Source organism: Cupressus sempervirens, chromosome 8 (assembly GCF_028749045.1).
Source record: "Cupressus sempervirens isolate cs-2001-9-10 chromosome 8, ASM2874904v1, whole genome shotgun sequence".
In the NCBI taxonomy this organism is placed as follows: domain Eukaryota; kingdom Viridiplantae; phylum Streptophyta; class Pinopsida; order Cupressales; family Cupressaceae; genus Cupressus; species Cupressus sempervirens.
The window spans coordinates 51,037,205-51,060,446 of NC_143125.1; the positions used below are offsets into that span (position 1 = coordinate 51,037,205).

A 23,242-nucleotide genomic window follows, 5' to 3' on the forward strand; every position below is an offset into this window, starting at 1 on the left:
AATCTATCTCCACATCCGGATAGATTAATGGTATTTCCAAAAAGGATGCCTGCCAGTCACAAGGGAAGATTTGTCTTAAGTTCGTCATTTAATGTATTAAAGTACTTTAATAAAGTTAGTTTATGTTTTATTAAGACATTCACTTTATAAAGTGACTTAATTGACTAGAAGACGAAATTGGTGTTTTATCCCACGTATCTTATTCCAACACTCTTTCCTCACTTCAAGGTTATAAAAAGGAGGCTCAGTCTTGGGAAAAGCACAACGAATATATGATATTCCTATAAATCTTAATGGTTGCTTAATGTGACTGGATTCTTCTAATGACGAAAACCCTTACAGAATAAAAAATGAGACTAGATGCCAAACCTAGAACTCACACCACAAACTCAGAACTGAATTCGAAGGGTCTATTGGGGAACTAGCAGAAACTGGAAGTTAAACAGCAAATTGAAGAACAGGTCAGTGTATGGCATTGGCATTTACATATCTCCAGGTTGATGCATGAGACGGCGGATAGGGAGATAGTCTTTCCACAGCTGTAGATGTTGGTGAAGACTCAAGTGAGTATAAGCCCTGCGTTTCTGATTTATATTGACAGTGTTCACTTCCTGTAGCTGAGTTCTCAGGTTAGGGGAAGTATAGACAAACCTGCATTTCTACACTCTTTCCTCAGTGCCATCCTGTACGTGACCATCAACATCTCAGGAAGGAGCCGTGACAGGAACTGGTCACTATATTAAATGATGACGGCAGAATAGTTTCAGAAACGTTAAATGGCAATGGGAAGCTACGACGCATAGTCTGGAAGTAATCACGGGAGAGCTACTGTGTGCTACGGCAGCTTCATCAGGCAGCAGATGTAATGTAACCTCCTCCAGCAACATGGGAATTTCACATCCCTTGTTTTGGAGCAATGACATTGGTCTCATCTTTCCCCCACAGCCAAGTCGGGTCCTTTCCATAGCTCGGGATTTGGCGGAATACACACAGTAACCAGAGACTGATTGGTTAGACGCCTGGAAGTGGTGACAGCTGAATACTGGTTGTTTCTCCAGAATCTCTAGACAGCTTTCCTCATTGTTACAGGTCTGTCCCTTCTTACTCATTCTGCATTATTAATAATTGCAAATCTCAGCTATTTGGTAAAGTCTGTAATCATATTTTCTGAGTATAGATTTATGGCCATTGATTCACTGTTATGAATGAAATACATTACCATTAAATTCTGAATCAAGTTCCACTTCAGACTTGCTTGCAAACTTGGTATATTTGTTTGATACATCTATTTCACAGTTATAGCTTTGATGAGACAGTATAGGGCATGATATAGTAATAAATTGTTCAAGGACTCTTTTCCATAACAATTGTTCGAAGAAATTCCAGCATAGTCAAAGTCATTATTTCTAAACCAAAACTAGCAGAGAATATTACAAAGTATCCATGAATGATAAGAATGATTAGAGTATGACATGTGTGGCTTTCGTGGCTTATATGCTAGATGACTACAAATCTATGCAATGGAGATCCGTGTTTCTGCAGAGCAGTTGCAGATCTTACACGTGGATTTTATCTCTTTTCATATCTTCTGACAATGAGCCCGTGTATTGGCAGTAAGCCTTATTGTAGGCATGAGTCATCTAACAGTGAGCCTTCTCGCAGTGAGAAATATCTGGCAGTGAGCCTCTTGTGTCAAATCACCTTTTGATGTCACCTTAACAAGCGTTTTCATATTTCACGATGATTAGCTGCTCTGTGGTTTTCCCAATTAGGGTTTCCATGTAAAATCTGGTGTTCTCTTTCAATGTTCCTGTGTATTTCATGCTTATATTTATGGATTTTTGATGTGCTAAACTGAAAAAATCTTATGTTGTTATTGGAATTGAGTGTTAAACCACAAAGAAAACGTTTGTAAAGTTGTATGAGAATAGTTGATTCAACCCCCTCTGAGTTATTCAACCTGTTTAACAATTGGTATCAATGCTTGGTCCCATGCAGATAGAGCTTAACCGCTTGAGGGAGATTTTGGGGGTTTGAACAGATGCAAGAGATTTCTACTCTGAAGAAGATTGGCAGATCATGTTTAGTGATACTCAAGGCACTGGATCTGAAAATGAGGGGCTGAAGGAAAACCTAATGGAAGCAAATACTTGAATTGCAAAATAAGAGATCAGATTAAGAAGTTCAAGGTAAGGCACAAGGAAGTCAGTTGAAAGCTGAAAGAGTCAAAAGGATAGAACTGCAAAGTTGGAACAAGAACTAACAGAACTGAGAAAATCAAAGAACAATAGCACAGATTTGATTCCGGAAATAAGATGTAAAGGCTAAGAAAGAAGATCCCATCAGATCTGGATCAATTACAAATCGAAGAATGCTTGAATTACAAGGTTTGAACAAGAGAAGGTATTGGAAGAATGGAAAGTGACAAAACTGGATTTCAAGGAAGACTGAATAGCAAAATAAGAAGATAAAACTAGAATTGGAATAGTTGAAGGCAGAATCTAAGGCATGTGAAAACAACACTATCTTAGATCAATTACTGCAGTTATCAAAAGATCACAAAGATAAAGAAGGTAGAGGGTTTATCAGTGAGCTTGAAACAGAATGACCAAGTTAAAGAGGTGAATGTTGAGGAAGATGCAAAAGTTGAGGCAACAAGTAATATCAGAAATCAAAACACACCTGCAAAAAGGTTACGAGTAAGACAACCGAAAGCTCAAAGGTATTTATCTTTCAATGTTTGTTGTTACATTTGCAAGAATTTTGGTCATAAGGCAATAGATTGTAAGATAAGAAAGATTCAACGAGCTCAATGCAATATATATCATAAGTTTGGGCATAATTGCAAATCAGCACAAGGAGAATATTATGAAACTTTCATGGAAATCGTTAAGTCATAACTTTGGTCACAAAGCAAGTCAATGCAGAGCTAAATCATTAATATCCAGAAAAAGGAATGTGAATTGTTTCAAGCGGACAGACTGGTCACTATGCTAAATCATGCAACTTTGACAATGTACCTGTTGATGTATTAGTTCATTCAGGATATATATATATATATACACTCACCTAATATATATATATATATATATGAAATATTATACATTATATCGTTTGGAGACCGATTGAATGATCCACATGTTTGACACACTGACAAACTAATGAGTCTGGTCGATGGGGATTTACGTTTAGTTTGTGTTTAAACTATCAAACAACCGGGAGTCATGTACCCGATGGGACGTGACTCCACGGTGGAGTCACTTCCCACCAAGGACGTGACTACCACTCTTCTTACTTATACTACATTCAATCTGCAGTAAAACCAACACATGAACACATACGTTACATCAGTCTTCTACGTCAGATATTACAGGTTGATCTCCATAAATCTCTGCAGACAGTTTCGAGTATTAATAACTATTGCAGATATCAATATCTCATACAAGTTTGATCTTTCTTTCTACAAAGGGTGTAAATGCCTTCTTTAATAACTTTCCTTCTGCACCTTGACTGTAAAGGTTTGACATATCTCACTATCTATTAAGGAATAGAAATCAATATAAACTAAGTCTGATATTTAACAGTACCTGCAAGTGCTAGTTGTGATAATTATACTACAGAATCTAGTGGATCTCAGAAACAAAACATGGAATGGAGAAAGAAATATGACGGTGTCAATAGTTCGTTACTACCGGATTCCAATACTAGTCACACCGACAACTGAGCCGAGAGTTATGGCTCAGTGGGATAATGCAGGAGCATCCAGGATAGTTGGCAATCTTGCATCACCCAAAAGGATTTCCTTTTTGATTGTTTGTTTTCTATTCTAGCTAGATAGTTTAACGTGTTTTGGATAGCAATCGGTTCAATTGGCTCGTTATCTTATGCGATCCTTATAGGGTGATCTAGGCATCTTGGAGATCCTATGTCTAGCTTTGCAGCTCGATTCAATGTTTCCAGATGAAGCTGTCTTAGGATTGGTTGGGTCCTATATTCAGTTTCTTTTTCTAACGGCCAAGTTGGCAGGATTCGACTTGTGATGGAGATTCACGTTTTGTGAAGCTTAATGGCACGTTGTTTTGAGTTGTTAGACGTGTTCAACCTCCTTGTGTGCTCACACGTTCTTATAGATTTGGGTCCTGGCCTATATTGTTTGTAACACGTTTCTTTGTCTTGGAGATTGTTGAGTGAATAAGCCGACTTGTGGTTGGAGATCTTGTATAAAAGTAGGGTAGTAGTTCTTGTTTGGAAGTAGCATTAAAGTAGTAAGATTGGTAATGAAGAGAGCCAATGTATTTGATTGTGAAGGTCGGGAATAAGGCTTATGTCCTTAGTAATGAAGCATGTCTAATGAATAATCTATAATTTGCACTTGCAAGCCAGCTTGATGATAAATGAAGAACTTATTTCCTTATTTGCTGGTGTTGTTCACTGTTTTGTTTTCTCATTTCGGCTGCAGTGATTTAGCTGCAAAGTTGGACTCTCCTTTGGGGATTTCTCTTGCCTTGACTATGTCATATGGTATCAAAGCTATGTTGTGATTGCTATGATTGCTGATTTGAGTTTCTAAGCTTGTGAAATTGTAGATTTGTTGTTTGTGGGGTCGTAGAATGATGGGTCTAGCCTACATCACCAAGGACTTGCGCAAGGCAGATCACAATTGTATTTATTGTCAATTATGCATGACAACAAAGTTTTCGCAAAAGGATTGATCAAACTGAGTACCGAAGATTGTGAATCCTAATATCTTGATTATAGGGTGGCAAATACTGGATCTAACCTACAATCGCAAAGGAATGCACAAAAGGAAGAGTCGGTGGATCGGTTGAGGGGAAAGTTAGTGATTTTAATAGACTGTGCTGACAATTTGTTTGAAGCAGATTGAAGGTGTTGGTAGATTGCTTTATTGTGTTAGGCAAATCAACACCGATAAAAATGCCAAAGTTGAGGAAGTTGAGAAGTAAATTCCTAAGTTGCAAGGATGTCACCTAGAAGAATGAGCCCTAGAAGGCTAGAGAAAATTATGGAGGAATTCATAAATGAGGTAAAGACTGTGGAATGCTTCTATTGGGGTTAGGAGAAACCCTAAGACTAAAGATGAATTTAAAAAAGTTGGTGAAGGTTTTGAGACAACTGAATTTGAGAACCCTACAGAAGACGAAAGATTTCTAAGAGCTATGGCACAAATGGGTAAGAGTAATAGAATGGATGTTTCTTGCTTTGTCAGTTCATTACACTCTAAGGAGTTGATAGATTGGATTAATGAACTTGAGGATTACTTTGAGCTTGAAGATGTTAAGCATCCACAAAAGATTAGGTTAGCACACACTAAGTTTAAGGGTCATAATGGTGGAAAGAATTGAAGGAAGAGAAGATAATGGTAAACGTGTGATTGAAGAGGAACCTAATTAAAAGGTTCATGGAAGAGGCAGTGGCAATAGAGAGTTCAAAGATACTTGTTCAAATGTAGAAATGTTGGACATAGTGCGGTTTGGAGTTATCTATCGTTGCATCAAAAGCTTGAACTGTCAATGCCCAATACAAATGCCAAATTTAACTTGATCCATGGGAGGCAGTGAAGCCATGTCACAAATCTCCAAGGAGGTGCTGACCACCAAGTCAACAATTTCCCCCTCAACACTAACTAAGCCTCTGACACCCACTGAAAGGAGACTCGAATCCATGACCCAAGGCTCTAATACCAAAAGGTCGAACTGTCCATGCCCAATTTAACCTGATCCATTGGAGGTAGTTAAGCCATGTCACGAATCTCTGAGGAGGTGGTGACCACCAAATCAACAGAGCTTTCCAACTTTTTGTTGGTTCTAGCAAAGGAAAAGGAAAACAGAACCTAGTCGCACATGAGGAACAAGTTGATGTTGATGAACTTGTTGAAAGAGAGGTTGCACTAAAGACAGGAGAATCTCTGATGTTTAAAAGAGTCATTTCGGGTATGAAGGAACCGGACCCTGTGCAAAGAAAGCAATTGTTTCAAATTGTTTGTAAATTAGGTGACCAATATTGCAAAGTGATAATGGACAATGGTATTATTGATAACCTTATATCAAAAGAAATGGTATAAAATCTAGGAATAAGGAAACTTAAGCACCCCTTATTTGTATGGGATAAGTTGTTTTCAAGACAACCATATACCATCGAACCATACAGGATGAGATACTATGTGATGTGCTTAACATGAGTGTTTTCCATGTTTTGCTAAATAGACCTTGGCAATATGATTTTGTATTAGACCTATTCATGATTGTCTAAGGAATGTTGTGTCAATGTAAAAGATGGTAGAAAATTCACAATGAGGACTTCCACCATATGAAATTAGACCGCTTCGAATAAGAAGGTGATGGTTTTGCAACAAGTGGCTGAAAAGGTTATTGAGGTTGTACAATTGCTATAGGATTTAATAAATGGATCCAAACCAATGGAGTTGAAGCCTGATGACAACCAGATGGTGTTGTAGCAGCAAGTTACTCTCAAAGGAAAAGAAGTCGATGAGTAAGAATTGAAGTGGAATCAAGCAGTAGGAGAAGAAGCAGGCGTTGGTTGTTTCCTGTAGAAGAGACAAAGTCATAAGCAATAGGTGTAGATTGGAGAATCAGGGCAGAGGTTGTGGGATCAGTAGCAGAGTGGCACCTGATGGATGATAGTATACTACTAGACTTGTGAATTTGGATAGTTGGCATAGCCATTTGCAGAGAATGTACCTTACTGATCAAGAGGACATGTAGATTAAGAATAAGCATGGGATTTATGCTTTGAATCATGTCAGATGTTCATAAGTTCCTCTTACAAAACAATCTAATAACCCTGGCCTAGTATAGCTTCAAATGACATCAATTTTCAATTATCTTCACTATTTAATAGTTTGACATTTCATCAAACACTTTGCAAGCAAGCTCTGATACCACTGTAATAACTCGGACCTAGTTATAACTTCAAATGACATCAATTTTCAATTATCTTCACTCTTTAATAGTTTGACATATTGTCAAACACTTTGCAAGCAAGCTCTAATACCACTGTAAGAACCCTCAACCGGTAGTAGTTCAAACAAAGACCAAATTTTGTTACTAATCAGATTTTGGCATTTTGTCGAACACTTGACAAACCAACTCTCCAGTAAAGTAATAGAAATGCAAGTATATGTAATGTTGACTTAGACCTAAATTTTGAATGAGAGCAACTTTGATATCTTTATTGTTCTTTGAATGAATGATAACAAAGTGGGGAGAGAGAGAAAGCATACTAAATTAAGACTTTAATTTATTTCTTATTCAAGGGTTAAGTACACTGCATTTCGAAATCATACCCCAACAAGTGAATTGAGTAAATAGAACCTGATTCGTATTTGTTGATCTTTAGCCGACCCTCTTTATGTATCGTCAACATGCTAACTGAATTTTAATATGCAAGCCGAAGCTGATTTTCTTGTAACACAACTCCTTGTGTTGCCGGTTGGAAGAAGAGACCAGTATGTGTGTCGGATGCGGCTCCTTCACAATATCACCATCAGTAACCTCAGCGCCAGCCAAATACACTTTTAGTCCCGACTGAAATCAAATCGAACTGTTCCCTTTTTGCAAGTTGCAGCCACAATAAGGAAGGAGTTCAAACAAACAGAAAATTCCAGAGGGCATCAATGTTGTTACGTGCCTCCAAACAACTCTCTCACGGCCTGGCAATGCAAAACACAGGCCCAGCAATGCTACGATGGCTCCTAACATGATTGCAGGTTTGAAAACAATGTGCAGCCTCCTTGTTGTTGTTGACCCAACCCTCTATTGAGTTTGTCCTCATCTCCAACCACGGCTGCAAGAATTTCCAGGTATTCTGATGTCCCAATGTCAATGCGTTCAATATGAAACCAATGTAGATGCTAAACAAATAACATTAACCTCCACAATTCAAAATTGAATCTCAACCAAAATCTCCAAGGCACAAGAATATAGTAAGGAGACTCAACAAATAACAAATCCACTATACTTCAGCAGTGGAATGAAAACACTTCTCAGCTACAGCAATGAACAGTAGAGAAGCTAGGCAACCTTAGCTATACCTCAGCAGCTAAATTGTAAGTGCAATTCTCAGAATTTCCAGCCTTTATACATCAGCAAGGGCATATAGTTTAGAGCGCAGGAAAAAAGCCACAAAGGCACAAAATCAAATATACAATCAAGTGTATCCTTCCCAATGAAATAAGCTCTCATTTATAAGCTTTCGTTGGCAAAAGTTTCCATAAAACTCCACTTCATAAATCATGGAAGTTTCCCAAAAGAACTCAACACTAGAAACTTTCAAACTTGCCTTTTAGAAATATCTCTTAAAGTCATTATTATAATAATATAAACATTATTATAATAATGCAACTCAATGAATAATAAATAAATAAGAGCTCATGCAATTCTTAACTTGATTAACTGCAGGTGACAACCAATTGTCAAGCCAGCCACTGCACTGCCAAAAATAGCAACTACTAAAAATAGACTTACTAAAAATAGTAAATCCATAACTGAGACCCCCGAAATGTTGTCAACTCACAAGGGTCGCTATGGCGCATTGACTTGGCCAACTGCAGGAACCTGCTAAAAATGGGGACATTACAAACAATTTCTATTCATGTGGGGTATTTGATGTCAGAAAATCCAAGGGCAGTTGGCAATCTTGCATCACCCAGAAAAATTTCCTTTCTAATTTCTGTTTTGGTTGGACACATGGCTCGTTATCTTATGTGATCCTTATAGTGTGATCTAGGAATCCTAGAGATCCTATGTCTAGCTTCACAGCTTCATCTAATGCTACTAGATGAAGTTGTCTTAAGATTTAATATCAATTTCATGTTCTAGCAACTAGTTTGGGAAGATTTGGCTTGCAATGGAGATTCATATTATGCGAAGCTAAATGGTGCCTTAAACTGTGTTGCGGGACATGTGTTCGACCTCTTTGTGTGTTTGCATGTCATGATGTATCTAATTGGGGGTGTTCTTATGGATTTGGTTCCTGGTCTATATTGTTTGTAATATGTTTCTCTGTCTTAAATGTTAATTGGATAAGTTGCCTTGTGGTTAGCGATCTTGTATATAAGTAGGGTAGTAGTTCTTGTTTGAGAGTGGCATTCGAGTAGTAAGATTGGTAATGACAAGAACCAAAATATTTGATTGTGAAGTTCAGGAATAAGGCTTATGACCTTAGTAATGAGGCATGTCAGATAAATAATCTGTAATCTACACTTGCATGCCAATTTGATAAAAATTGAAGATCATATTTACTTATTTGCTAGTGTTGTTCATTGTTTTTTTTTGTCATTTCCGCTATGATGATTTAGCTGCAAGGTTGGACATCTCTTTTGGGGATTTCTCTTGCCTAGACTACGTCAAGGGAGTACTAAAACAATTTAAAACTTACACATCCCCTGCTCCAGAGAGATATCAGTTGCAAATATTTTGTTACCAAAGAAAAGTAATGAGTTGATAATGACAAGATAATAACAAGAAAAGTACATTGGTTGCATCAATGTAAACAAGATTTTTCAAGGCTTTTAAAAGGCAAAATTTTTGGATCACTTAATACTATAGCACGAAGGATTTCATTTGAAGAGTATGAGAGCCAACAAGATAGGGTACACTTTAAATCACAGAAGCCAACAACTTGAAAGAGGGGTATCATCATCAATCAATCAAAACACATAATCCAAAATCATTCCAATAACATAACATTAGATATCAACTTGAGCATGCCTAGGAAAATAAGTTTTGCTTTTGCCATTTTTTTCTAAAACACTTCATTCTTTTTGCTATTTTTTCAAAAAAAATGTTTTTGCTTTTCTGCTACTTTTTTGGAAGTGGTTTTTTCTTGGTTTTTACAGAACTTTTTCAAAAAAGTGCATTTTAAATTTTTCAATATTTTTCCAAAATAGCATTTCTTCCCCTTTTTTACAAGCTCGAAGGAGACATTATAGTCCTCCCTCCCCAAGATTGGTTGTCATCAAAGAATTGCAACTCCAGATCTTGTAAAATTTGTTCACTTTCCCAAGTAGCATCCTCCATCAGTATGTACTTCCACTTCACTATGTATTGCTTAACAATACTCTTCCAAATCATCTGGTCTTCCTCATCCAAAGGAAGCAACCCTATAGGAGTCATATTATGCCCAAGTGCCTTCTTGAGGCGAAATACATGAAAATTATATGCAGCTTGCTACTCTCAAATGGCTCAAAAGGAAAATTATATGGACAGTCTAAAAGGTCAATACAAGTGAGGATTAAGCTTCTTTGACCCACTCCTTTTGAGAATGTATTTCCTGAAGGGCTGCAATCTCAGATAAAACATGTCTCCTACCCCAAACATTTGCTCAATGTGGTGCTGATTAGCATACAACAACTGCTAATTTTGTGCAAGTTATATATTTTCCCTAGAAGATAGCATTGTATCTTTACTCTCCTCAAGATCTTTAGGTTTTGTTACTCCACAATCACTTAGGTTTTGGTACTCCACAATCACCAAAAAGTATGTCACTAAAGCTAAAAGCTTCATAACCATAAAAGGCCATAAAAGGAGACATCTTGATAGTCATATGATGAGTTGTAGCATAACTCAAGCAAATGCAACCACTTAACCACGCTTTTCACTGCCCTAAAATATAATTTCATAAATAGCCTTCCACCAATTTATTTATGATCTCTGTCAGCCTATCAGTCTAAGGGTGATAACTAGTGCTAGGAGTCAATTTAGTACCACAGAACTTCAATAACTCTTGCCAAAAGAAACTCATAAACTTGATGTCCTATCACTACTGACATGTGTAGGTGTCTCATGAAGTCTAAACACCTCTTTGTAGAATAAATCTTCCAATAGAACTGATGTATACCCTGCTGCAATAGAAAAAAATTAACAAACTTAGTCAACCTACCTACTAGCACAAAGATACAATCCTTCCCTTGCACCTTGGGAAGTCATGCAATGAAGTCCATTGAAATACTTTCCCACCTTTGTGTAGAAATAGGCAAGGGCTAGAATAGACCCGCAGGGCAGGTATGTTCATTTTTATTTTGTTGGCACACTTAGCACTCTCAAACATATCTAAGAATGTCATCTTTTATACCTTCGCATAAGAATCTCTCACAGATCTGCCTATTAAGTCTTGTAATAACCAGGATGACCAGCCTTCGGAATGAAATGAAATGTCTTTAGAATTTGATCTTTAATCTCAGGACAAGTATAAAATTATTCTATTGTTGAAGAAAATGAGACACTCCCTTACCTTGTACTTGTCATATGTAATGTGTCATCAAGCATCCTACTGGTAGGAGCATTCTTTGCATAATCAACTTCTATTTGCCCCTTTAAATCTTCTGCTATCTTTGAAATTCAACACAAATGTGGCCCTCTTGACAAGAGTCTTGGAAGCCAAACAGATCTTAGCAACCTATTTCAAAATTAAAATTAAAAACTATACAAATTTTCTAAGTAAAAGATATTTAAATGATTTAAAATACCTTCAATGGCTCCAATGTTTAGAATTTTTAAACATTCCCTGTGACATATGGTGGTTGGTGATGAACATTTGGATCTCGACCGCATCAGCATACACAAGTTTGATCCATTGCACTTGGTTGCCAATTCTTTGTGTCTGTCAACAACACAAGGGTGTCAAAAAAATGCATGAATAGAACTCTTCAACCAATAACCCAACAGCCCTATAGCTTTTGTCATTGTCTATTACAACTTGAACATTTCAAGGGGCAACTTCCTCAATGGCTTTGCAAAGAAAGTTGGCAATAAATGGGCTATCCTTCAGCTAATCTTCACAATCCACTACTTGGGACACATTTCAATAACATTGATCAAAAACATAATTTATCGCACCTTTATTAGACACGATGGATACCTTATTTAATCGATGAATTCTTGATGGGCTTCAATGCATCTTCTACATGGTTCACCTCTCTATCGAAGTAGGAAGTGTACACCTTCCCATAACCTAGGCCCTTGAACTCCTTTGGAGTGTCATTAATTGAGCTCACCATTTTTTTCCATTAAGATGAGCAAACAACATCGAATGTCAATCCATTAGCATAGATTTGTTAAGCTACGTATTGCTCGACAATCTCTTTACTCTCATTGAGTGTTTCCAAGGCAAGAAAAGATGGCCCTCGATAGACTCGGTCAAAAATTGATTGAGAGGCTTTAGATCCTTGAGTGTTTCCAAAGAATGAGAATCTGAAAATATTTTTCAAAGTGCTTTGTCTACTTTTACTTGCTCTTCAATATATTTCATTACTATTTCCACTACAAGAAGACATTTACATCTTGGCTTGTCTATACAAAATTAATGCCTTTGTGAGGGATAAAGCACAAATGTACTTTCACTCCACTATAGGAATTGTTATATTGCTCTTTGCAATGACTAAAAATCCAAGTGAAATCTCTACCACCTGGTAGTTATAACATTTCCACTTATTTCCATAAGGCAAAGTTGGGGTCTATTTAAAATGATATATGCTTCCTAGCACTAGAAGCACTTGCCATTCTATAAACATTGAACAATTGTATACAAAGCCACAAACCTAAATGAAAAAATAAAAAAACAAAACAAAACTAGAGAGTTCATTTCAATTTGTAAAATCAAATGCAAGGAAAACTTTAAAAAACATTAAAATAAACAAAAACCTACCTCTCTCGTTGAAATATTCCCCTTCAATGTCTTTGAGAGCTCTCAAAACTTGCAACCATGTAGGAATAGCACATGAACCATCTTTAAGAGCATGTCGTGCTCCTTGAGCAACGACAAGCAAAAAAAAGCTTAGTAATAGTGAAAAATAGTTTTTCTTCTCATTCACAATTGCATAAATAAAATAGGCAAAAAGAAAACTTTAACAAAAGTCAGAACAAACTAAAAGTGTCAAAATTTAGGCTAGATTTTTTGGAGTACCTTAAAGTACTTAGTAGGTTTGTCTAGGTTTGGCAAAGCCAAAACCAGTTTGTACCCTAGACCTTGTCCAAGCCCATAGGGAATCGTGTTCAAGGCCTAGATCTAGTTCAGAGTGGACCAAGACTTGAGGACATGTATCCCAAAGTGTTGATTAAGCTCTTAGCAATTGAAGAGAGCAAACATAATGTGCTCATGATGTTAGGATAAGTTGCATGAAACTACAAGGTAATCCTCATTTAGAAATATCAGTAAATGTTAATAGAAACTATAGAGGTTATAATTCAGATCTTCATGATGATAGAATCACTTTCGTTGACATGAGAAACCTTTTAGAAAATTTGAGTGTCAATTTATCATATAGATTCAGTTTGAGTGCCAATTTATCGTATAGATTCAATGATCCAACAGGAAGTGGAAGTTTGAAGAGTACCATTTCATTAACTACCCTTTCTCCTTGCCCACCAGGAACTACAAAGAAGTCTACTAATATAGAAAAACCAATGGAAACCAAAGTAGCACTTATTAATGGGGTTATACATACATGCGTGTAACTTACGATAATAGCACCTTCATTAACCATTGAAACCTTGAGAAGCAATAGAACCTCACTCTGATCTCATAGTATAAAGGGTAGCGAAAGATGAAGTGCTCATTAGACTCAATCTCCCAATGTTGCAAATCCCACAAATCATGTGCACTATGTCTATCAAATGATCAAGCTCACACCAGAGCTAATGTGAGCCCACTCTGAAAGAACCAAGGGGGGTTCAAATGGAATGTGAATCCACTCTAAAAGAACCAAGGGAGGTTCAGATGGAATGTGACCACTGGAGAGATAAGTAGGAAGGGCAAACAATGAGATCGCCCTTTAGCTCCAAAAAGTGCTCTATGTAAAAGCCAATCTTAGGATGAAGACCCTTGTAGGGGTTGACCCAAATAGTATGAATGAACTACTTGTATATGACATCTATCATACAACTATTTAGGTCTTGTTAAGGAGGGAGAAGATGGGGGGGCATCAAGAGAATACTAGAAGGTGGAGGCAATCCATCTCAATCCCAATGGACTCAAAGAAGGGTCAAGGTATCGATGAACCAACCACAAGCCTAGCAAAGGAAACAATAGAAGCAATGATGGACTTCAACAAGCAATAAGAAAAGTAAGGATACATGTGACGCCCTTCACCCAAATCAACAAATCCCTGAAGATGACAAAGGAACCAAACCAAATCAAAGATGGCCTCAAGTTTGAAGGGGTGAGCCCCAAACTCTACAAGAATAATGTTGTGTGAGATAGAGTGCTTGCACCGGATGATGCGTTGGAGGAGAATTTGAACCTTCTGAGATGAACCCAATCAGAATCCAACAAGGACCCCACAACACTGAACCATAGAGAACACTAGGTCTAATAAGAGTATCAACAAATGTCATCTTGGACAAAATGTCCTCGAAGTGGTGCCAAAAACATTGTTGCTCAAGGATGGCCAACGAACTATACCCCTTATTTATCCTCTACTAAAGGGTGGGCATCATTCTAAAGTGTGTTGTTTTTCTAAGGATCACTACAAATGTAATAACACTGCCATAATATTTGGTATGTGTTTTTCAAATGTGGCAACCACTTTATTTATATGGATAATGAGTTACGAATAGACATGTCCCTTCATGGGACATGTCCATTCATAATAATAATTATTATAATTATACATATACAAATTATATATATACATATCTTCACTAGTATTCATCTTATTGAAGCTACAAAACATCAACACTCCCTCTTAGCTAGGGAGGATAAACACATGTATTGCCTCAAAGTAATATCAAGTTAGCAAACTAAAGATATCTTTGATAAGAAGATATCCACCATTTAGATATCATCTCATGATATTAAGAGTAATGGCCTCATGAATGTCAACTTGTATAACATTCACCAAGTACTCTATGAGTAATGCCCTCCTAGATGTTAAGTTGCAAGATATTCACCAAATATTGTGAGTAATGGCCTCATGAACATCAAGTCACGTGATATTCACCAATTACTCTATGTAATGGCCTCCTAAACATCAATTTGCATAACATTCACCATGTACTTGAAATGTTCATAGGGCATAAGCACACGCATTCTCATAATGTTTACCATATGAACAGCCATGATTTGTTTAAGGAACTTAATCCACCATTCAAATTATCATCTATAGTGATCTTCTTAGACATCATAAGATGTTCATCACAATAGAAGGCCATGGTCTATTTAAGGAACTTAATCCACCATGCAGGATATCATCTGTCATAATCTACTTAAATATCATAAGTGTCTATCATAATAGATGGCCATGATCTATTTAAGGAACTTTATCCACCATGCAAGTTTACAATCTATTATGATCTATTTCAGACATTTATAAAATGTTTATCACAATAGAAGGTTAAATTATTGAAGCATCGTCACCTTTAATTAACTTCTGTAGGTAAAGTGATAATCATTTGGAAGTCATCACTTCCTTATGATGTCCATAGGGGGTAGGCCCATTAACCTCACATAGTCACACACAAGAATTTTTGAACTCCCTCTAAATATCAATCATTTGAGCTTCTCATCCAAAGTTGCCTTTAACAAAATGTCAAACTCCCTCTAAATCTAATATCAATCACATGTTTCCTGCAACAACATTCAGAGAGAGACTATAATGAATAAATAATTGTAATACTCAAAGGTAAAAAATACTTATTTGCACACCACCGTCCTTAATTTTCCTCATCGTCACTGATGTGGTAATTATACATATAATATTGAATTTCTTTCACCCTTAAGATATTATATTGATCTCAAAAATATTAATTGTATCTTTAATAATAAACATTACTTATCTATTTTTAAAAGATTCATAATGTTCTATATAAGCACATTTATATATTATTGAATATACATAGTTTCAACTATGATATAGGAATGAATACTTAATGAAATGCCAAAAAAAACATACCTTTATACCCAGCTTGATTTAATCGGTTCTTGAGACCTCTATCTCTATATAACCGTAAGCCTTAATTTGATCCCTCCCTTGTACTCCTTTCTTAAGTATGTTCTTCAAGGTCTTTTGTGCTTAATATTAAAGAGAAACAATTATGTCGAATACAATTCGTTTTCCACTTCTCCATTGACGAGGTTCTCTATTTAATATCTACCTTGGGGGCCCACCTAACGACACGACTCGTGACTTGTAAATCGACACCTTTTCAAGGTCAGTGATCGGTAATTACTAATTTTATTAAAGTACCTGATTGGTTCCAATACTATTTTCATGGAATCTAGGGAGCATATCCCATCGACTCCACAAAATATACCTAGGCCAATACTTTTTTTTTCTTCATAAGCTAACATGTGCATATTTTGAGTAGACATTTAATTTCCTTTGTTGCCAGCTCACTTCCTTCCCATGACAGCAGACTGTAATATGGGTTTGTAGAATAATTTGGAAAATTCGTGGCTCAATCCATTCCCACTTCTTGTAATATGCCAATTATCATATTTATAAACCTCCTTTATATCTCTTAACGTCAAAAAGTGGATATCTTAATATTGTGAATGGTTTGTGTCTAACGTGAGTGTCTTTGCCGTGTCTTTTGACCCCCTAGTTTGAGATTTGGCTGAGGAGCAAATTTGCCTCTGCCAATACCATTTAATTTGAAATTTTCCATAAAGATCATGCTATTTGGTACGACACAAGGTAAGTTTATCCTTCCCACACAACAATCCAAAAACAAAATGCTTTGCCTAGTGTTAGTTTTACTAGTTGCGCCTTTATCCTATCAAACTCCAAACTATGCATTCTACATTTTTTCCCTATAACCCAGTCAAGGTTACTTTCGAAGAATCAATTTTAAGTCATACCTGAAATTTACAAACCTTGTCCTTGAAGTCTTCTCCTTAGCTCTTTTGATAATGAACTTACATATATACACCAGAAGAATGCGATCTTCATTTGCAGCATGCTTGTACTTGGCTCTAATATTGTGTTTTTTTCATGAGGATCACTACAAATGTAATAGCACTGCCATAATATTTGGTATGTGTTTTCCAAATGTAGCAACCACTTATATTTATATGGAGAATGAGTTACAAATAGACATGTCCCTTCATGGGACATGTCCATTCATAATAATAATTATTTATAATTATATATATACAAATTATACATATATATACTCTTTCTCTAATATATAAATAAAATATATACATGTGTGTATATATATAAGTATATTTCTTCTCTCTCTCTCTCTCTCTCTCTCTCTCTCTATATATATATATATATATATATATATCTTCACTATGTATTCATCTGACTGAAGTTACAAAGCATCAACAAAGTGGGGGCTAGAGAACTTGACCTGTAGGTATGTGTATGAGGAAGAGACCTCCACCTCCAAACCCTTGAAAAGAAATGGAGTTGAGAAGTCTTAAGTGCAAAGAAGACCATCACCTTGGTCTTCTCCAAATTAACTGTCAAATGTCACGACTCACAAAATCATGCAAGACCATCCAACTATCTCTAACAGCCCTCCAGAGAGGAGGCTAGAAGAAAAACATAATCCACAAAAATAAGAATAGAGATCAAAACTTGTTGGAGAAGGAACCATCCCCCTCAAGAGCATGATCTTGAAGAAAGCTCTCCACCTCATCAATGTAGATATTGAATAAAGTAGGTGAATGGGGGCAGCCTTGCTTAACCCCAATAGTGCTCTAAATGAAGTTCGAGAACCTAGGAGTCTTAAGACAACCTAAAACCACATCATATAGTCTCGTGATAGCTGTTAGAAGAGTCTCAGAAATACAAATGTCCTAAAGGGTCTGAAAAAATCATCCTTGGGACAAATTGGCTTTGCAGAATTGAACAAAGCAATGATAAACCTTTTGAGGAGTGATGGTGTGCCTCCTCAATAATTTCCCTTATCAAATATGATCCATAGTCTGATTAAAAAGTTTGAAACTCCCTTGCCCCTTCGCAAAAAAGTGATGCTGATCCAACTCTTTAGAGAGATCATGGTGTACAGTTTAGAGGTGTTCCCAACCATGATGGTCCTATAATTATTGGAGTTTGAGACATGACTGGCCTTGTGGATTGGATGGATGGTGTGGTGCGACCAAAATGGAGGGAGCCCTGTACGAACAACATGATTGCAGAGATCAGCTAAATACGACCCTAGAACAGTTTAGCCATGTTTGAAGAACTTGGCTTGGAAACCCTCCTCATTCACCGCTACAATTCATAGTTCTGACAACCTCCCCAATGGTGGTGTACACACAAAAGGCGACAATGAGGGGTAGTAACCTGGAAAGGCTACCAATCAAGGATGTCATAGAGTGCGGGTGTATGGTTGACTTGTAGTTTGTGTTCAAGCTCAGAGGAAAGGTGGGTATGGCGAGGGAAAAGGGTATGCCAAAAGGACTTGGGGGAACAGTGAAGGGAGGCCCAAAGGCTACGTCTAAGAAGGGAGATGAAAAGGTCCATCTTATGGCAAAGGATATAGTGGTGGGTCTTTAGGGAGGAGTAGGAAGGGTGGAAGAGCACAAAAGCAAACTGTAAGAACCTATGAAAGGCCTACTCAAATAATCACAAATCGTTCAAATTGTAGAGTGCACGAGATAACCACAAACCATTTCTACATATAGCAGCCTCAAAGGTTTCAGCCCCTTTCAAGCAATTAATGGACAGAATGAGGAAGGAATGAAATTTTAGTTTCTAGTGCCTTTGCCATATTTAATTATAACTCCTACCAAATTGTTGTAACAGAATTTATGATTACCAATTACAGATTTATCCATTATACTTCTCAGAAATGGATGCAGTATCAGAACATGCATTATGTTAGCAATCCTTTGAGGTATTGTATAGTTACACCATCGCCTTTTTTATTTATTTTTATAATGTCTGAGATAGCTTTTTAACTAGCACAGCCATCCAACCTGTGAGGTACTTGCTCCTTCGTATGCTATGTCGATTAGGATTGCATAGACAATAACTCAAGACAAGAAACTTATCAATTGTACAAAGTATTGGTTCAAAAAAGCATTCACGTCCCTTTTGCTATATGTTCATTTCAAATCTATAAATTACACTTGCCTAAGCAACAAATTCTGGATTTTTTTCATATTACAAATCAAAACGAATGGTTAGTTCAAGGAGCCATTCCAGTCCCTTTCACCATTTGTTACTATGTAGGCACAACTAATTCCAATCCTTAAAAATATTCCCTCTGATGGAAGTAAATTCTGAGATGATACTTTAAAGGACAAACAGGACTTGCTACATTAAATGTTTTACAAGTATGAATTCCCTGCCCTCTAAGGAGGCACGGGATGTCTCAAAACATTTCACAAATGAGGAGACATGAACATAACTTCAGTCCATTTAAAAACCAATTAAAAAGTTAACTAGGTATTTGTATCTGCAATTTCACAATTCTAGCTGACAAACTAAGCTGCCAATTTTCCTGGCCAATATTTGTTGTAACTTCAATGTCATGGATTTGACCTCATCTTTTATACTGCTTAATGATGTTTGATTATGGAACTAAAAACTGCAAAGTTTGTTTTTTTTATACGAATATATTCTCTGATGATTCAAGGCATCTATGCATTATATCAGTATACAGAAATAATCGCCAACAACAAAACAAAGGAAAATTTTCGTTATCACAAAAACACATCCTCCTTGTTCACAAAACTCCAACAAAATAAAATTCTTGTCATAGCTTAAAGAAATTGACATCATCTGCGTCAGAAATCAGAGAGATAATAGATAGCATCCAAACAAAGACAAGGTGCACATCATACAGATATTCTAGCAGATATATACGATGTTGAACTTAATCTGTGAGATCAAAGAAAATTTAAATAATATGTTATAGTACTAAAAAAAAATAAACCCTAATAATGCAATTTTTGGAGCATAATCCACACTAACTAATGAGCATTGGAGCTTTTAATTCTACCCTAAGTTGTTTAATCAGAATAAACCAAAACACTACACACAAAAAACAACTGATTCCCAGTGAGGAAAAAAATATGTAACCTTTTTGTAGAGTTCATTACGTGCAGCAGATAAAGCTTGGATAGCATGGCTATACATCTTTCTCATCTTTGAGACTGTAAAAGAAGAAAAGTCTCCTTTGCAGAATTGCAGGAACCTTCTCCACAATTTATAGCTCCCTGAATGCTTTACTAATGCACCTTCCCATCTTTGGATCAGAACAGAGACATTATCACGTTTTTTACAAGTCTCTAAGAAAAAAAGCATCAGCTCTTCACTATCTGGATTAAGTTCAAGTGCTTTTTCTAGTATAGAAAGTTTTTTCTCCAGAGCTTGTAGCTTAACTGATCTCTTGCGTTGCCCAGATGCAATTTCATCCTGTAAATATGAGGAAGTCAAAATCAGTCAAACAAAAACAACAAAGGAATGGAAGGCTGTGTTTCCTTTCAAACAATCAAACCATCAAGTTACAATATTGACATAAAAGTATTTACCACCAGGCTGGGCACTGCTTTCCAAAAAGAAGAACCCTAAATTTTTTTTAAAACAATTCTTTTTTGATAAGAATTAACATACTACAAACTTCACAGCAAGCTGGGCACTTAGAGATTGCAATCAGTACTATTACATCCTATTATTACGATTTGAACAAACTGTGTAGGAAAATGATAGAAGAAGATTTATCCACAGAAGTATTACAAAAGTCTTTAGTGGCATGGAGAACAGTTTCTAGTACTTGAATATTGTAACAATGGAGATTTTACAAGGAACAATAGGAGATGGGGCCTTGATGCTATCTCTGAGAAGTCAGACAGGTTCCTTGTGTCCAATGTTTGGATAAGGGACAACCGGAACACAAGTTGAGAAATCCTCGACTCGAAAGGATTGGATCATTGACCAATCAAATTTTTTGCTACTCTCTTCAGGACCTCCAAAAACCCTTCTTCCAAATTTCAATTCATGTGGCTTTGTAACTCTTCTTTGCAAGAGTCTATAGCAGTTTAGTAGACCACAGAAACCTGTGTTTGGCACTGCAATGTATTCCTTTCTCAAGGGACTCCAATTTCAGTTACAGTGATTAGCTTCTGGATTAGATTGTCTTAGACCATCAGCATCCCAAATCACACTACGTGATCCCTCATCAGGATCAAATAGAACAAGAGGTGGAACAAGTAGTGCTTTGGCAATGTTTTCACTGCTAAAATGGCTGCCCAGACCCATCTGGTAGCTATAACCTGCGAGATCAGAGATCATGGACTAACTGAAGAATCCTTCAGATTAGAGGCAGCCACTGTCAAAGAGGTAGAGGAATGGGAGTTGTGGGAGGATATCTTTTGGAAGCAAAAGCCTTGTATTGACTAGTTGTAGGTTGGGGATAGAAATGCCACCTTTTCCATAACTCTGTGAAGGATAGAAGGCAAGGAAATCTCATTACTTCTCTCAGATCCTCATATGGAAATCAGCTCTCATCTAATAGGATGATTAGGGAAGTCCCTCAATACTATTTGAGATTCTTGCTCAGGAAACTCCTATGACTCTAAAGAAAGATCTTATTCTTTAAAAAAATCCTTTACTTGTTTCTACTGAAATGAATGCCTCTTTAAATAATATCATCACTCTAGATGGGTTGGAAATGGTTGTGTTTCAGATGAAGAAAGAGAAAGTATTGGTCCAAAGGGTTTTCCTATGGAGGTTTATCAGGAATTTTGGGATATTGTGAAGTAGGATCTTTTTGAGGTGGTTTTGGAATCTCCAAGGAATAACACATGTTTTAAAGCCATAAATGCTACATTGTTAGCTCTTACTCCAAAAAAGGAAGAAGCTTATTCTCTAGAGCTCTTTAGACATATAACCTCATGTAACATGGTCTACAATATTATTACTAAGCTAATTGTTGAGAGGCTTAAGCCTTGACTTTGCTCTTTAATTTCAGAAGAACAATGAGGATTTCTTGTTGGGAGACAAATTGTGGATGGGATAGTAGTGGCTACTGAGGTTATTCATTATATGGCTACTTCAAAAGAGAGAACTATGTTTATTAAGCTTGACATGGCCAAGGATTATGACAGGATCAACTAGTCCTTTTCTCACAAGGTCTTGAAAGCTTTCAGGTTCGACCATGAATGAATCATGTGGGTCATGAGTTGTTTTACCTCCTCCTCATACTTTTCTCTCATTTATTGTGAGCTTAAAATGCTTCTCAACTCTAATGGGGGCATTCACCAAGGGGGTCCTTTATCACCTTGTTTATATTAATTGTTGAAGATTTGGGAAATTCATCAAGTCATGGGCAACGCAAAGTTTGATTCAAGAGTGGAACTGGGGTGGGATTTTATCCCCCGCTCACATTCATAGTTTGTGGATGGTACAACACTAACGGTATTACCTAAAGTTAATGAGGCTATCAAGAGCTTATTAGATATTTATTTGGCAGCCTCTAGGCAAAGGATTAATGAGGTTATTCATTATATGGCTACTTCAAAAGAGAGAACTATGTTTATTAAGCTTGACATGGCCAAGGATTATGACAGGATCAACTAGTCCTTTTCTCACAAGGTCTTGAAAGCTTTCAGGTTCGACCATGAATGAATCATGTGGGTCATGAGTTGTTTTACCTCCTCCTCATACTTTTCTCTCATTTATTGTGAGCTTAAAATGCTTCTCAACTCTAATGGGGGCATTCACCAAGGGGGTCCTTTATCACCTTGTTTATATTAATTGTTGAAGATTTGGGAAATTCATCAAGTCATGGGCAACGCAAAGTTTGATTCAAGAGTGGAACTGGGGTGGGATTTTATCCCCCGCTCACATTCATAGTTTGTGGATGGTACAACACTAACGGTATTACCTAAAGTTAATGAGGCTATCAATTTCAAGAGCTTATTAGATATTTATTTGGCAGCCTCTAGGCAAAGGATTAATGAGGATGAATCATTCACCTCCTTCTTTAATTCAAAATAGAATTCCTAGGATTCTTAGATTCAAAATAGGTGCCTCATATTTCGTAAATCTTGGGACTTTGTAATGTCCCCTCTTCTGTTAGAATTCTAGAATCTAAAATAATTATAGAATCTAAAGTAATTATCCTAACTTCTCAATTCTTTTATGTATTACAATATTTGGTGCCACTTTTGTAAATTATAAGATTGTAATAAACTTGACTGATTTTTAATAACAGAGTCCTGAGACTGTACTGTGTAATATTGTCAAACAATTGTCATAGTGTCCAGTTTGGTACGATTAATACTGAATGTTGCTGTAGAGGTT

At 36.6% G+C, this 23,242-nt stretch overlaps 1 protein-coding gene across 2 annotated transcripts in view; it reads right to left on the reverse strand.

The window, feature by feature from the left end:
- LOC149541565 (uncharacterized) overlaps nucleotides 1-23,242 on the reverse strand; it is a 182,886-nt gene that overhangs the window by 91,728 nt on the left and 67,916 nt on the right. For both annotated transcript variants that reach the window (XM_089796774.1, XM_089796775.1), the window contains exon 3: nucleotides 20,018-20,353. In XM_089796774.1, coding sequence (XP_089652900.1) covers nucleotides 20,018-20,353 — 336 coding nt within the window. The remainder of the gene's footprint in view (nucleotides 1-20,017; nucleotides 20,354-23,242) is intronic.